This window comes from Corylus avellana, chromosome 4 (assembly GCF_965113065.1).
Source record: "Corylus avellana chromosome 4, dhCorAvel1.hap1.2, whole genome shotgun sequence".
Classification (NCBI taxonomy): domain Eukaryota; kingdom Viridiplantae; phylum Streptophyta; class Magnoliopsida; order Fagales; family Betulaceae; genus Corylus; species Corylus avellana.
Genome location: NC_142493.1, coordinates 34,870,287 through 34,887,780, shown reverse-complemented (window position 1 = coordinate 34,887,780; position 17,494 = coordinate 34,870,287). Strand labels below are relative to the sequence as shown.

General features: G+C 34.4%; 2 protein-coding genes across 2 annotated transcripts; one reads left to right on the top strand and one right to left on the bottom strand.

Annotated features, from left to right (window-relative positions):
• Window positions 1-2,522: 2,522 nt before the first annotated feature.
• LOC132179576 (uncharacterized) lies at window positions 2,523-5,561 on the top strand (the record flags this gene model as incomplete). Its single annotated transcript, XM_059592317.2, has 2 exons — window positions 2,523-2,617; window positions 2,744-5,561. Coding segments are annotated over 2 exons (2,103 nt in total), but the record flags the coding sequence as incomplete, so codon positions are not given.
• Window positions 5,562-7,258: 1,697 nt separating this feature from the next.
• LOC132177396 (glyceraldehyde-3-phosphate dehydrogenase GAPC1, cytosolic) lies at window positions 7,259-10,192 on the bottom strand. Its single transcript, XM_059589687.2, has 12 exons — window positions 10,082-10,192; window positions 9,961-9,993; window positions 9,770-9,870; window positions 9,556-9,671; window positions 9,371-9,470; window positions 9,049-9,195; window positions 8,888-8,948; window positions 8,684-8,781; window positions 8,382-8,524; window positions 8,217-8,300; window positions 7,670-7,759; window positions 7,259-7,539 (listed from the first exon to the last, which is right to left on the bottom strand). Exons 1-12 carry the CDS (start codon window positions 10,083-10,085, stop codon window positions 7,494-7,496), a joined length of 1,023 nt encoding a protein of 340 aa, XP_059445670.2. The 5' UTR covers window positions 10,086-10,192; the 3' UTR covers window positions 7,259-7,493.
• Between the last annotated feature and the right edge of the window lie 7,302 nt (window positions 10,193-17,494).

Below are 17,494 nucleotides of genomic sequence, written 5' to 3'. Positions count from 1 at the left end.
GGGGCGGGTCGGGGCGGGTCGGGTACCCGCCTCTTAAAAAATCCTATACCCGCGAGCCGACCCGACCCGCACGGGTCTGATGTTTCCCAACCCGTGTATGCCAAAAAAAAACTTAAATCCGGCGGGGCGGGGCGGATCGGGGCGGGGTTGGGCGGGTTGGGCGGGTTTTTGCCCACCCCTATTCGCAACTACCAACACAATTTAGGTTCACTTTTTTATTTATATATAATATGCTAATATTTCAGTCATATATATATATATATATATATATATATATATATATATATATATATATATATATATATATATATATTTTCAAGAGTCACTTTTCACATTTTTTGAACTCTTGAGTTGGGCACTACACGTCTTCTCGCAATACAACTGTCAGGCACGAAAAACGAAGCGTTTTATCATTAGAAAAAACACAACACAAGGGCTTTTTAGTTGAAACGAAACGTTTTTGTCAAATATAATAAAGACTAAATGTTCAAACGGTGACGTTTGTAATTGTAACTGTATATCATCTTCTTCATAGCTAACCTAATTTCTAAATCTCGGAATCAGTATGAAATAGTGAAACTGAAAGTATGAGGGTTTGAGAATTATTTGCCACTTGCCACCACTGGTAATGTCCATTCCCTGAGGGTGGGCATCCAAGATATCCAAAAAATATTTAGTGTGGGGTGAGGGAAATTTCAGGGGGTTGAGAGGAGGCATATACCCCCTCTCGACCCCCCCCACCCTTCGCCCCTGAGTGTGGGTTTGGCCAAGTGATGTCGTTTCAAGCTACCGAAACCCGGTTACTTCTTAGCAAGTCCATATGAAGGCGCTAGGAAAATGGGCTTCTGGCCAAATTGTTGGATATCCGGCCCAGTGACTTTAGGGTAAAATATGGTGTAACAGACACAAACCTACAAATATTTTTTAATGCAATTTTAAACTAAAAAAGCATGTTTAAAATTGCAATGGAAAAAAAAAAAAAAAAATTAAAGTAAAAAAGAACTTTTTAGAAAAAACTACATTTTTAAACTTTTTTCAAAAGTTAAAAGTTGATTAAGTCCTTTACAATTTTTTTACCAAATATACTAACTTTTTGTTTGGCACAAATTTTTAAATAATAAAAGTACTTTCTAAACTTTTAAACATAATCACAATGTCTCTTTAGTAGACTCTTGCTTGGAAAATCAGCCTTTTTGATCTGCATTTAATTTTTTATTTGTATATAAACATTTTTTTATTCAAATATTTTTATTGCCACATTATTATAATTGTACGAGACTCCTAAAAGAATTTACTAAAAAAAAAAATTACTCAATATCCATTCACGGATCAAACATGCATATATGCTCAAGAAAGGGTAAAGACCAACCTCTTTTCCCCCTCTCCCCACTTCGAATAGAAAAAAGAAAAGCCCATTGGACACTCTGAAATTTGCATCCAAGCCCATTGCTCATTTTATCTTCTTCCTCCTCCACTCTTGGCAATTGACATCATCCCACGACAACGACAGACAGATGGCGGCGCGTTGTGGTGTACGCAATTTCATCAGAAACGGATGTTTAAGGACTCACAATAATTAGGTATTCGAATCTTCTTCCTCTTCATACAACTTGTATTGTCGTTACTTTATTATTCATTAGTTTTGAATTTATTTGAAACATCAGTTTGCTGCTGTTTCTAGATATGTTAAAAGTTGCAACTTTGGCTGGTAATTGCTTTGCTGACCGCAACAAGAAAGATTTTTTGTTATAAAAAGTAAAAATTTGAAAGTGGCTACCAGCTATATTGTATCTTCCTTTAGTTCTGATTGAGGTTTTGATTTAAGTCCATATATTGTTGTAATGGGTTTTTCTAGTTCTTTGTAATTTTCGGATAGTATTTTGATGGTTAATTTGTGTTCGTAGAAATGTATGAATGACATTGTTGATATGGGTGACTGATTGGGGATAGTCAATCTCCAAAGAAAGAATTGAGTGAAAATGGTAAACAAGATTATATTGAAAATGATAAGCCCACCATATTATATACCCCATTACAATTGCTTTGATGGTTTTTGATTTTGTAGTTGCAACACGTGTTACTCTCAACCCATTTACATAACCTGTGCTAGGAAGGTTCTCTTTGTCTCCCTAATGTTTATATGGGTAGCTAATTGACATATATGGTTGAGAATCTCTTGGTTTGAGCGTTCATGTGATCATAATAATTTCTCCCATATTAGACAGATGAGGATGTTTATCATGGGAAGAGATTTAACTTTGTTATTTTCTTCGATGTCGCTGTTTAAACAAAGGCTATTATTGATGTGAACTGTTCCTCTGTCTCTGTCTTATCTATTTCTGTCTCAAAGAATGTGTGGCCAATGCAAACTCTTATAGTTGTGTTGTTTGCGAGGCTATTCAAGTGATTTTGAATACCGATCTTGCCGTCGGCTTTTGTTTATAACCCTTGATATCCGGTACCTTTTGGTGCAGGTGAATCTTTGTTGTAACCTTAAAACTCGATAATCAAGTCTGCATTGAATTCCACCTGACAATTTGGATCTCCCCTTTTTCTCTAAAGCTATTCTTTCGGAAGTTGCCGGTGCTGGAATTGTCTATAACAGTTTCAGACAGAGGTGCGTTTTATAGACTAGCATTTTCCTTTATATATTCAAATTTTTCTTTCAAACTTACATCGGTTTTCTGTCATGTAGTAATATGAGTCACTTTGGTTTTCAACTCTTTCGCTTGTCCATTAAAAGAACCAGAGCTACTACAGCCTTGTGGACTGCTTTGAGATATATTTCTAGTAAGCCATCACTAGGGTGGGGTGTTAATTGTCCAAGCTTGGAAGAATTAGGTCTTACTCCATTTCGGCTAGTTGGGCCTCTAGAAATCACTCGTTCCCCATTTATTGTGAATTCATATCTAGATGATACCAAAGACCCTATCCGTGATAAACTCATCAGTAGAAGGAGGAAATCGAGAAACGCGTACATATATAATATACCAGAAGATCCGTGTCAGGAATTTTATGAAAGGTTTACAGATAGAAAATCATCACCTGATGTTCTGCAATACTATTTGGAGTTGTCTTGGCATCACTGTCCACAAACCACCCTCAAACACATTTGCCTATTGAGGAGAACTAGTCATTATAGAAAACGATGCAGAGAGAATTTCTATATAGCAGCTATATGGCTCCACCGGCACCATTCGTTAACATTAGCATACAATTTGAAGGCATTTGCTGAATGTGGGTGTTTGAAAGACTTGCTCGAAATTCTCTACCGGATTGTCAATGGCTCGCAAGTTCGGCACAACCAAATTATGGAGAGGAATAGAGCTATGATAGAGCGACGAGAGCGGTTGAGGGGAAATGGAGTGAAGAATGAAGTAATGCTGGAAAGGAATGTGACACATGTGAGAAAGGAGGACAAAATTATGATTGCAAAAAAGGCTATTGAGAGGTACAACTACGATCCAAAATACCGTTTATTACACATTCAGATTTCTAGACTTTTTGTTGAGCTACTTAAGGCCGATCTTGAGTATTTGATTTCCGGGCAACTAGCAAAAATCAGTTTGGCTTCGAAGTGGTGCCCTTCTCTTGACTCTTCTTACGATCGTTCAACTTTATTTTGTGAGAGTGTTGCTCGAAGGCTTTTTCCGTATGATTCTTGTCCTGAATATGGCGGGATTGATGAGGCTCACTATGCTTATAGAGTTCGAGATCGATTACGGAAAGAGGTTTTGGTTCCACTTCGCAGAGCCTTGGGGTTGGTAGAAATTTACACGAGCAGCAATCAATGGAACCTTATTCAATATGATCGAGTCACACCTCATGCCATGAAAATTTACAGGAGACTATTCTATAAACACGATCGCAATAGGTTTTTGCAGCACTTCCAAAATGTGTTGCACCTTCAAAGTGTTGAAGGCCCTAAAATGCCAAAAACCACTGCCAAAGAATTGCTTCCTTATGAGATAGTAAGCCTCTTTGATCATTTTTTTGATTCTAAATTATGTCTCTCTGATTATGATGGCGGTCATGAAGTTGCTGGGCTACAATGGAAAAGAATGATAGATAACTACTCTAGCAAAAAGAAGTTTGTAAACTGCATTACAATCGTTGATGATAATTATGTATATCGTGCAAGTTATTTTTGTAATGAAAGATTTTGCCTCGCGTTTCAACTTATGACATCTGAACTCTGTGGAAGCCCGTGGCGGGGAAAGGTCTTGACATACACTGTTAATCCTGAGTTTGTGGACATTAAAGGAGATGATCTTGGATCAAGGATACATTTTTTGAGATTTATGCCTTTCTATGAATCCTCACAACCCTCAAAAAAGTGTGAATACCCGAAGCTCGTACAATTCTTGGATAAAATTTTGGAAACTGCAAAAGATTTGAAATTGAGTAAGGAGAATATGATTGAAAGGGTTTTCATCTTTGATAGTTGTGTTATAAGAGGTCGTAATCGTTCTGAGTATTTTGACGATTGGGAGAAGAGTTATAGGACAATACGTGAAAAGTATGAAAGGAATGGATATGTGTTGCCAAAGATTGTGCGCTGGGATTTGTGTTACAATGATCTGGCGGTGAGCGTTGTTGGGAATGGGATCTTAGAAGTAGTATTGTCATCAGAGGCACATTTTAGAATTTTCTTGGAGAGTGATGGGATCTTAGATCCAACGGTTGAGGATGAGCCGAAGAAGAGCAAGATATGGAAGGAAGACTACCCAAAACTTGCGGTGTGTGATTAATTTTTGTCAATCAAGTGACACCAGTGCGTGATTTTTTTTCTTTTTTCTTCTGCTTTTTATATTCTTTTACAAAGATGGCATGTGTTATTTTATTATAAGTGCTGAGACAATTTAGAACATGAAGTTATTTGTCACTTATGCTTACTATGGATAGCCTTAAGCCATTTTTTATACCTTAGTGAGCTTAGTGCAAATAGGTATAACCACTTGGACTGGTTATAACTTCTTTATCTTCATTGTCTCCTCTTTTAGCTTCTTTCTTCTCTCGTTTCCCATAATTTTGCGTTGTGATTCATATGATTATTGTTTGTCCTACATAATCATAAAATTACTGAGCCGCAATGGAAGAGAATGGTAGATGCCTTCTTTAAGCTAGGGAAATTTGAAAATAGAATTTCAGTCTATACTTTATGGGGTTTTGGTAGGGGAGGATCGTAGAAAAAGATTTTTCCATGTATTTGCATTGATGGCTTTTGAACCTTGTGCAATCCCATGGAAGGGAAAAGTCCTGACATACAGTGTTTATCCTCAACCGTTGGATCCAGGATACACTGTTTGTAATAAGAGACCCGAGCATCTCGAAATGCCCATTTACATTCAATACAATTCATTATTCTCAGCCCATTCAACCCTTTTCATTCTATTCCATTATTCCAATTCATAAACGCCAAAAAAAAAAGAAAATACATGACAATATTGAAGGAGGTGAACTTGGAGCCAAGCCCCAAGGTAAGAAGTTTTTTGAGAAATCCGCCATCCTACCGACGGTTGCCCAAGATTGATACTTGTGCACCCCCGGGATTAGTCGGAGCGAAGCTCCTAATACCCGGTGCCAAATCAAAAAAAAAAAAAAAAAAAATTGTAATTACTCGTTAATTTTTTTCTTTCACTAGTATATACACATGATTTTTGGCCAAAGGGATTTCTCTCCCTCGATGAAAAGTTTTGAGTGACTTTTTATCCTTGTAATTGGTGATTTTTCATCGGTAAAGGATGTGCAGAATTTTATTTTACGGATTTTTTGAAGAATTTGGTGTACTTAAAGTTGTTCTTAGTCTTTGACGCCGATTTGTGTAGCACCTTTGCTTAAGAAAAATAATATGAAAGCAAAGTAGAAATTAGAGAAAAATAATTAAAATAATAGAAATCAAACTAAATCATGGTATAAATAGATAGAGCACGGTGCGGCTCGTAAACGTTCGATTAAGAGATTGTTAAAGTTTTATGTTTTTACTCTTTAAATTTGAAATATGTATAATTTCATTCTATCTAGATTGGAATTCATTCAAATAAAAAGGAATTTCTACATGTCAATGACTCAATCACATACGCATTTCATGGGATTACGAGGCTCTGTTAGTTTTTGCTCAAAGCATAAGACTATCTTTGGCGCTTAGATTTCCATTAGGACGTGGCATATATTCGTGCACAAACAGAGGGAAATAAGAGACAATTTGTTGTGAGAAAATAAAATTTAGGATCCTCAAAAAAAGCAAAAAAAGAAATTAAAAAAAAAAAAAAGAATAAAAATAACCCTAACGTTAAGATTTAACGTAGTTTGGTTTAACAACTCTACATTCACATGTCAAGACAACCAGATGAAATTCACTATAAAAAGATGTAGTACAAAAAGTAGTAAAAAGAAAAACTACTCAAAGCTCCGATACACTCAAATATCGTTTATCTAATTTTGTAAGCCATAAACGGCAGTACAACACTGTAAATTGTGATAAACTAAGTTGAAATTGCAATAAAGTCATGTTCAGGGGGAAACACTCTCAATAAAATGAAAGGAGCAATTCTTTTTGATTTTGAATGAAATTATATCGAGTAAATTTCTTCCCATCTCAATTGTTATTTTCAAATTAAATGATGAAGATTTTGCCATACCAACATCTATCACTCCATTTAATAATTCATAACGTCAATTAGATCGAACAAAATCTTGGCCGTTTCCATTTAATAATTCTATATATTTCCTTCCTCGCCCAGTTATGATCCTCTTCAGTTCATTCAAATATTCAATTAGTTATAATTAAAGAATATTTTGTCATTTCACTGTTTGAGAAGACAAAAATTCTACTTAAATATACTGAATAGGAGAGAATTCTAATTCTAATTCCACCTTGTTATTGTAGTTGATTGCTGTTTTCCTAGGTGAAAATAGTCATTTCTGCTTCTTTTTTTGTGTTCTTTTTCTAAAGCTTCAGGTTCTACTTCGTTAGGACTCTTTCTTGGTGGTGTTTTCTGCTTATGGGGCTGTCTTTGAAAAACCATTTTCTTTTGTTTTCCGATTTCAATAAATAAATAAAACTTCAACAACACAATCATTTCCGTCCTTAACCAACCCAGAAGGCATTGAGAAATGGAGCCAGACACTTAACCCACGGTTCATGAGAGCAAGGCCGTGTAACCTAATTGAATGAAATATGGGTTAGCAGCTAGAGCCTCAATCAAGCTTGCTTGAATTCCACATTCAATATGTTCTTATGCTTCGTTTCAAAATCTCAAGAAATAAAGTTCCAATATGCATTTACTTTTAACAAAAAAGAAAGGAAATTCCCTACAACTCCCAAACAAAATATCAAACGGGGACCAAAAGCCACCTAGATCAGAGCAGTTAAACAGAAAGATACCAATAAGACTCAAGTTTATTCCAAACTCCTAATGGAGTGCAGCCATATAACTAAACCGTAGACCCAAAAAACACATCAAAAGCAGCCTTGGATATTCCGTTTAGCTTCAACATACAGATGCGATGTGGGCAATCAAGTCAACCACACGAGTACTGTAGGAAAAAAGCACAAGAGAAAGGGTGTTAGAAATGAAGGGATCTATAAACCAAGTCAACAGGACAAAGATGCATTTATAGATTTCAAACACTAGCATGTAAAATACAGGGGAAAGCATAAGATTACCTGTAGCCCCACTCATTGTCATACCAAGAGACAAGTTTCACAAAGCCCTCATTCAATGCAATTCCAGCCTTAGCGTCAAAAATGCTAGACCTGAATAATGTATGCGAGAACATGCTTAGAATGAAATGACCGTTTTATGAGTTATTTCAACTTATGAAGATCTAACTAACTAATCTAAGCCAAGCCATTGACAACATACACATATGGATGCCAAATAATTGCTGAATACATAAATTTTGTCAATGCTTTCCAAGAAGACAAACAAATACATAACAAAACCATATGTAAAACTTTTGAATTCAGTTAAAAAAAATTTAAAACTTATTTAGAAAATAAAGGGACTCCAATGTAGAATCGGATTTACTGGCTCTACAAACCAAAAGTGTAACATGGTTATGTGTACAATTATGGCTTCATTTTCAAGTAAATATACAAACCATATGACAAAATTATTAAAATTTCGATTATAGCATATCAACAAGGATACTAGCAAAACATAAGCTAAGCAAACCAGCTTTAAGATATTATATTAAAAACAATAATATACCTGCTGTCACCAATAAAGTCGGTAGACACCACATCATCCTCGGTGTAACCCAAAATGCCCTTGAGCTTGCCCTCAGACTCCTCCCTGAGGATTGACAAATCAAAAAAGTTATATAGTAGAATATTGCTTCACGAAGTATGCTAAGAACAATACTCCAACACTCACTTAATAGCATCTTTTATCTCCTGATAGGTTGCCTTCTTCTCAAGCCTGACAGTGAGGTCAACAACTGAAACATCCACAGTGGGTACACGGAAAGACATTCCAGTCAATTTGCCATTAAGTGACGGAAGAACTTTTCCAACAGCCTATTTGAACACAAAAATAGGCAGCAATTAGACATGCTGCTAATTCGAGTAAAACTATAAAATCATGATGCAATACTTGTGCTATACAAATTACAGTAGACACTTAGGGACAACACATTAAACAGCAAGCAAGATTGTAAATAAGAAGTAATTAACTACCTTTGCAGCTCCGGTGCTGCTGGGAATAATGTTGAAGGAAGCAGCTCTTCCACCCCTCCAGTCCTTGCTTGAGGGGCCATCAACAGTCTTCTGTGTGGCTGAATCACAAAACATAGCAACCGAAGATCACTACTACAAATCAAACCCATATCACAAAAAATAAGAGAGATCAAAACAACGATAATTAGATGGCCAACAACTAACCGGTGATGGAGTGGACGGTGGTCATGAGACCCTCAACAATTCCAAACCTGTCATTAATAACCTGTGAAGAAATTTCATACAAAAAATTAATCACAACAATCACACAAAACATTCAACCAAGAGTTGTGGTCATAACCATATAAATTGATTTCCAAACAAACCTTAGCAAGAGGAGCAAGGCAGTTGGTAGTGCAGCTAGCATTGGAAACAATGTCAAGCTCGGGCTTGTACTCCTTTTCGTTCACACCCACAACAAACATGGGTGCATCTTTGCTGGGGGCAGAAATGATCACCTTCTTAGCACCACCCTGATCACCAAAACAATCAAAGTCAGCAAACTCCACGACAAAAAAGCAATCGGATCAAACCCCGATTCGCATTCTATACATAAAAACAATTGAATCGTACTCATGATAAAGCATAAACAATTGAATAATACTCAAAAGCAAGAATCGATAACAACGAAAACGAAAAGAAGCAAACCTTCAGGTGGGCAGCGGCCTTTTCTTTGTCGGTGAAAACCCCAGTAGACTCGACGACGTAATCGGCTCCAGCCTGGGCCCATGGGATCTCTTCTGGGTTCCTGCAATCACCCCACAAAAAACGTCACCGTTTTGATTCTCAGCCCCCATTTCTCACACCCAAACCCCCATTTCTCACACCCTCACCTGAAGCCGAAAACTGAGACGGGCTTCTCGCCGAAGAGAAGGGTTTTGGAGTCCTTGACCTTCACGTCAGTGTGCTTCCAGTGCCCGTGAACGGTGTCGTATTTGAACATATATGTCTGTACCACAATTATTACCGAATAAGCACTCATTATTTGACCCAAATTTTCACAGATCCAAATTTTCACAAACAATACGAACGGTAATTTTTTTTTACCATGTAGTCAGTGGTGATGAAGGGATCGTTAACAGCGACGAGCTCAACATCGTTTCTCTGAAGAATAACCCTGGCAACCAAACGACCAATCCTTCCGAACCCTACATATTCAAACAGAAGTATCGGAAAATGATCCAAAAAAAAGCATTAACAAACAAAAAAACATTAAAGTTTGAATCGGATAAAATTACCGTTGATTCCGATCTTGATCTTCTTGTGTGAGGCTGTCAAAACAAACAAACAAACAACAAGATCAAAAAAAGAGAGAGAAATGAATTGCATCGAAATGAAGAAAAATAAAACAAAGATTACCCATGATGATGATCGGAGGAGATAGCGCCGGAATGAGAGTTTAGATTGGAACTGAGAACGTAAGAGAGACACAGATTGAATGCAGATTGACTGTGAAACGGGCGGTTGTATTTACTATTTAAAGGGAAAGGCTCTGAAACGTCAAACGAGTTAGTTGGGCTTGTCACGTGTCACGTGAGTGGTTTATTTCGTTTTTCCTTGGGCAAAAAGAAAGTTGCTTTTAATTCCTGAATGAGCCGCTGATTTAAAAATGGTAGGTCACGCGCAGATTCGTGAATCGGGGCTCACGATTCGTTGCTTTGGGAGCAAGTTGGTCGCACTTGCCTTGTATGAGCGTGGGAATCAAATCTGTTCTAGATTTGGAATATTCGGACCATTAGCTGGTGATCCGCAAGTTTGCGTGGCAAATTTTGAATTGGATTGGTAGAGGGTGGGAATTGGGAAAGTCAAAGCGGAAAACTTCGGCTGTGGACCAATGGGCGGGGGCCGGAGAAACTGTGGCTTGATGATCCCTACGAGCTCATGTGGGCGTGACCACTGGTTAAAAACTTGGGAAGTGAGTAGCGGTGATTGGAAAACATTTGACGTTTTTACTACGCCAAAAATAATTTCTCAATCCCATTCCCTTCCAAAGCTTTATGCAGCTAAATTAAAAAAATAAAAAAAATAATTCATGTAATCTTATTACGTTAATTATTAAATAATTATTAATCTTCTTTGTCCGTAACAATAAAAGCACACATAAACATCACATTATAAAGTTGACCTTTCAAGCGTGGAGCTTTGCATCACTCTTGCACTGCTGTCACCTTATAATATTTGATCTAATTTAATCGTGCTACCTACTATTCCAGAGAAAAATTATAATGGCCGTTATTTGCTCTCTCTCTCTCTCTCTCTTTCTCTCTCAATATATATAGTATAGTTTATGTATGTATGGACTGTGTATATGGGGCCGGCATGATACATGAAGTCATGCTCTCACATTAATAATTAATTAATCGAAGCTCACATGACATCGCATGTGTTCATCCAGCCTTGATATATTTTGATCAAATTGTGTCGGACCGGACTAAAAAAATTACTTCAAACTTTAATAAAAATAATTCAAATAACGAATCTGAGAAAGCATGCATGAAACCCGAAGATAGTAGTGTGATCCAATATTGCTAGTAAGTAGTGAGTCATTAAAATATTATTTTAGATATAAACTTTTTATTAACCATAATTATTTAATTAGATATACCCTCGAAGAACCATATAGGGCAAAATAAGAGTTTGAGTCAAACGCAGGTTGCATAGAACTTGACACTAGTTTATTTTAAGTTTACACCCGCTTTATATATAAAGATAAATTTTATGGACATTAATTTTTTTATTAAAAAAAAAAAAAAAAAAAAAAAAAAAAAAAAAAGAGAAGAAGAAGAAGTAAAACAAAGAGAGTAGGCATTGCCCTGATTTAGCTTTGTGGTTTTATATTTTAAAAAACGTGCAATTTCAAAATATGTGATTTAAAATTATAATTTTCTTTTTAAAATTAAGTATTTGATAAAAGCATGATTTGGCATATAAAATCATAGTTTAGTTTTTAAAATATTGTGTTTTCAACCTTCTTGCATCCGATTTAAAAATACAATTTTTTTTTTCTACATTTTGAAAAGACAAAGAAAAAACGCATTTTCAAAGTAGATATTTCTACAATTTTGTTTTAAAAAATGCTTTTAATGTACAAAATCATAGATATTTCTACAATACGTTAACGAACTACACCACCCACTGCTTTTGGTTTTAGTTAATTTTATAACTTCTATAAATAGTAAATATCTTCATTTATTACAAAATAAAACCAAAATCGGAAAAACTTCATTATTTATCAATAAATCTAATTGTTTTCACATCTTTCTGATAAAAGAAAACAAGCATAAAGCGGTAACACCGATTTCTACATACAACTTTCTAGATCATCACTAGGGTTGGAATCATACTCTAATGGGTAATTTCTAGGCTTTTTTTTTTTTTTTTTTTTGAGCGGGTTAAATTCTAGCATGTTATACTTATGTGGAAAGGGCAACCAAAACTCTAAAAAAAAAAAAAAAAAAAAAAAAAAGGCAAAATTCACTGAATTTTGCATTAACCCCATTCCTAAAACAAGCCAAAAGACTTTTTAAGATTATTAATTGACTCCTACAGCTTCTAATAATTTTAGTTATATATTAATAATAAAAAGGTAAATTCAATTAGCCAGGCAGTAGGTCTCTTAGGATTTGTGTGTCTTTTCTATCCATCCAAACTTCAAAGTCAAAAGCGTATATTTTCTCTTTGTACCATTATTTTCAAAATGAATATACTCGGAGATCTTTTTGTTCAACATGCAATTATGATGCACCTATTATATAAGAATTCTACAAATGATCTTCCAGAACATTCGGGAAGCACATGGCAACATTTTGTTATTTTAATTTCTTTTTTTCTTTTTTCTTTTTTAGCTACTTGAATATTTGCAAAATTGGAATCCGTTTCTTTCCTGTTCAATTTCCAAACGTGCAGTTGGTGCCATATCAGCAATTTTGTAAAATCGCTTTAAAAGAATATTTTTTTTATTAAAATCTAAAAAATAAATTTTAAAAATAAAAATCTCACAAAATAATTTTTCTAGACTGGAACGCAGATCAAGTTACTTCACACCCCTCCTCATGGCAAGAAATATGACTCAATTGGTGCGAGATTGAGGATGGGCCAAGAAACGGTGGCGTATGATGTTATGGGCCTAATTGAATATTCGGGAAGCACATGGCAACATTTTGTTATTTTAATTTCTTCTTCTTTTTTTTTTTTTTTTACTGAATATTTGCAAAATGGGAATCCGTTTCTTTCCTGTTCAATTTCCAAACGTGCAGTTGGTGCCATATCAGCAATTTTGTAAAATCGCTTTAAAAGAATATTTTTTTTATTAAAATCTAAAAAATAAATTTTAAAAATAAAAATCTCACAAAATAAATTTTCCAGGCTGGAAGGCAGATCAAGTTACTTCTCACCCCTCCTCATGGCAAGAAATATGCAATTGGTGCGAGATTTAGGATGGGCCAAGAAACGGTGGCGTATGATGTTATGGGCCTAATTGATTTGCGAATTAGGATATGAGAGACATGCCTTTGCCTGTCTTAAAGAAAGACTGAAATTTTATTTCATAATTTCCCTTGCCTTAAAGAAGGCATCTACCATTCTCTTCCATTGCTGCTCAGCAATTTCATGATTAAGGCTATCCATAGTAAGCATAACTGACAAATAACCGTCTCGATAATAGAATAATACATGCAGGAGAAAAAAAAAAATCATGCATTTGTGTCATTTGATTAACAAAAATTAATCAGACAATACAAGTTTTGGTTAATCTTCCTTCCATGCCTTGCTCTTTAATGCAATTGTACCCAATTGGCATGAAATTTGTGTCTCTGACAATAACTCCAACTCCGCTCAAGTCGACATAAGACTTGAGGGAGGCGTCAGAATTAATGGTGACACCCATGAAAGCTTTTTCTCAGTTTACATTTAGTAAAGTCTTAGTAATGACACTTGCAAAGTAAGTACTGCAACTCTTAAGATTTAATGTGAGTTAATTTTTTCTATTTGAAATCTACAATTGAGTGTCATATCAATACTAAATGTATTCTTCGGCCAAAAGACAAAATTGGTCTAACTGCAGAGTATATGCATTTGGGGCCACTTGAGTATGAACAAGCAAATTTTGTTTGTCAGGTAGTTTATGCTCCTTGATTGTTGTTTTCATTTATTTATAATACATTTTTTGAAATTTAAAGTTTGTAAACAGAACGTTGATTATGGGAATTATGCAGGTTGAAGGTGAGCTCTATCAACAGATATAGGAGAAGGGGAGGGATATAGTACAGAGAAGGCAGTTTGTTGCTTTTTAACTTTGCAAACTTCTCTCAATGCTAACTTTTTGGTGTACTCAATCTGTTAAGAATACTTGTGTTTATTTTTTGTGGTCTGTTTGCTTTTCAATTTTGCATTCTCTCAATGCCAATTTTTTTGGTTTCCTGAAACTGTTAGGATACTTGTAATTATTTTAGGTGGTTTGTTGCTTTTTAATTTTGCAACCTCTCAATGCCAACTTTCTTTTTGGTTTCATGAAATTGTTGGGATACTTGTGTTTATTTTAGGTGGTTTGTTGTTTTTTAATTTTGCAACGTCACAATGCCAACTTTTTGGTTTCTGTTGGGAATACTTCTCTACATAGATTATTCTTTGGCAACATTTTATTTTATTTTTTGAAATTGTTTTGAAAACTAATTTTGAAGAAGTGTAGAACTATTTTAACATCGGTAGAAGAAAGAATTCTTACCCGTTATTGGAATCATCCACCAATTCTTGGTAAAATAAATAAAAATTCAAGACAACTAAATCGAGCCCCGTAATCAAATCAAGATATCCCTCTACCCTAAGGTAATAGGGCATTAGGGCTTGACATCATATATATATATATATATATATATATATATATATAAAGTAAAGGGAAAATTATATTTTACCTCCCAAAGTTTGGGACGATTTGCAATTCGACCTCTAAAGTTTCAATTTTGGCAACTCACCCCAAGGTTTCAATTTTTTGCAATTTGACAAATTGTATCCAAAACTTCTCATATTGCCCATCTTTCTTTCTTTTTTTCATAAAAAAAAAAAAAAAAAAAAAAAAAAAAAAAAAATTCAGGGTGGCCGTAGCCACCCCTTTGGCCATCTAGCCATTTTTGCACCCCCAATTTTTATTTTTTATTTTTTAGATAAAAATAACAAATAAAAAGTATGGGCAGTATGGGAATTTTGAGATAATATTGGTCGAATTGCAAAATTTTGGAACTTTGGGGGTGGATTGCCAAAATTGAAACTTTTGAGGTCGAATTGCAAATCATCCCAAACTTTAGGAGGTAAAATGTAATTTTCCCTAAAGTAAAATAGGATTTTGGTTTGCACTAAACTAGAGTATTTTGTTTGTTGTACTTAGATTTTAATCACAAGGGCTTTAATTCCTTACTCTTGTTTATTCGGGCGGCACTTGGAGTGGTACACAAAAGGTAACAATTATTGGCTTTAAAAATAAGTTTCTTACAAAAATATATTTGATCAGTATTTACTTATTAATCTCTAAAACTGTTGGGAATACTTTTATTTAAATGTGATTCTTAAAATTAATATCTTTTTATTATGAAATTTTTCAAGGGAAATCATATATAAAATCCTTAGGTAAACGCGCTTTTATTAAAAACTCTCTGGGTATTTTTTTTTGGAAATTTAGTCACTGGGTCACTCGAAACTACTAGAAAACTTCTTACCGTCAATTTTTGTTAACTTCCGTTAGTCTACTCAAAACTCACTGTTTTATCTGATTAAAATATTATTTTTTTTATTAATTTAATTTTAAAAATTAAATCTTAAAAAAAATAAAAAATAAAAAATTGAAGGGTGGCCAGAGGTGGCACCGCCACCCCCCAACCCCTATGGGGTGGCTTGGGGTGGCTCGCGGCCACCCCATGGGTGGAGGGGTGGCCTGTAGGCCACCCCAAACCCCTAAGGGGGTGGGTTGCGGCCACCCCATTGGGGGTTTGGGCACCCATGGGGTGGCTCGCAGCCACCCATGGGTGGAAAGGGGTGGCCACGAGCCACCCCAGGGGTGGGCGAACCACCCCATAGGGGTTGGGGGTGGCCAGGGTGGCACTTCAAAATTTTATTTATTTATTTATTTTTTTAAGATTTAATTTTTTTAAATTAAATTAATTAAAAAATAATATTTTAATCAGATAAAACGGTGAGTTTTAAGTGGACTAACGGAAGTTAACAAAAATTGTCGGTAGGGACTTTTCTAGTAGTTTCGAGTGACCTAGGGACTAAATTTCCCAAAAAAAAATATCCAGGGAGTTTTTAATAAAAGCGCGTTTACTTAAGAATTTTATATATGATTTCCCAATTTTCAATTACAAAATTTATCGATTATAAAAAAAATATTAGTATGAGATCTGAGATCTCAATATGTCTCAAAATCTCAAGATACTGAGATCTCGAATATGATAGGAGACTATATGCGGTTATTACCAAGCGGTCAATTGTTGTCATTGGACGATTGTAAAATATATATATATATATATATATACTTTTTGCGGTAGAGAATTGACTATAAAAATTTTTTAATGAGTCAATAGCATAGATGAAATTACTGACATTTATTAATTCTATCAATATTAGGAATTAACTGCCATATTAGAATCTAAGAGTTTCTCAGGTAAATTTTCTAAAGCCACAAATCAATGGGCTTACTATATTAATTATAAACTAATTACATATTTTGGCATAAATATATGCAAGTGCTAAGATCTTACGGTACGAAAACTGGTGGCAACCAGCTGTCATGGGCAAGATCATCATGAACTCTGACGCATCTCTCAAGCTTGAGGACAAATTGAACCGTGTTGGAGTTGGAGTTGGAGTTGGAATTGTTGCCAGAAACATAGGGAGCATGCCAATTGGGTGGCAGTTACATTGGTTTAATATTACTGGTCCTTTGGTAGGCATTGCCCTGATTTAGCTTTGTTTGGTTCTATATTTTTAAAACGTACAATTTCAAAAATAATTATTTTAAAATATGTGATTTAAAATTATAATTTTTTTTTTTGAAAATTAAGTGTTTGATAAAAGCATGATTTGGCATGTAAAATCATAGTTTAGTTTTTAAAATATTGTGTTTTTTTCTACATTTTGAAAAGAAAAAGAAAAAACGCATTTCAAAGGAGATATTTCTATAATTTTGTTTTAAAAAATGCTTTTAATGTACAAAATCATACGTGAAAGACCTTAAAGGTAACGATTGACTTGATAGCGTTAACGAACTTTTGGTTTTAGTTAATTTTAGGGTAAAATTCACTTACTCTTTTTAAACTACCACCCAATTGATAATGTTCTCCCTAAACTTTCAATTGTGACAATGTCTCCCTAAACTACCAAAACATTGTCAATGTCCCCCCAAGACCAACAAAAAGATAAAAATGCTCATATATATTTCTCAATAAGACAAAAATACCCATATAAATTAAAATAATAATAATAATAATTTTTTTAAATATGAAACTTTTAATTTAAAAAGAAAGATTTTTTTTTAAATTTTATTTTTAAACGAAAATTTTTAATTTTTTTAAACGAATTTTTTTTTTTTTAAAAAAAAAAACAATTTTTTTAAATGGAAATTGTTAACAAAAACCAAACAAAAAAAAAAACAAAACAAAAACTATCAATTTTGTTAACAAAAAAATCGAAATTTCTTTAGTTTTTATTTTTTTATTTTTTTTAGAAGTTTTAGTATTTTTTATTAATTTATTAATCTATAAAACTGTTGGGAATACTTCTGTT

Excerpts from the sequence above, each read along its gene's own strand:
- LOC132177396 (XM_059589687.2), bottom strand. Across the intron at positions 9,871-9,960 it reads GATCAAGATCGGAATCAACG|GGTTCGGAAGGATTGGTCGT; the intron begins GTAATTTTATCC and ends TTGAATATGTAG. Across the intron at positions 7,760-8,216 it reads GACTTTATTGGTGACAGCAG|GTCTAGCATTTTTGACGCTA; the intron begins GTATATTATTGT and ends TACATTATTCAG.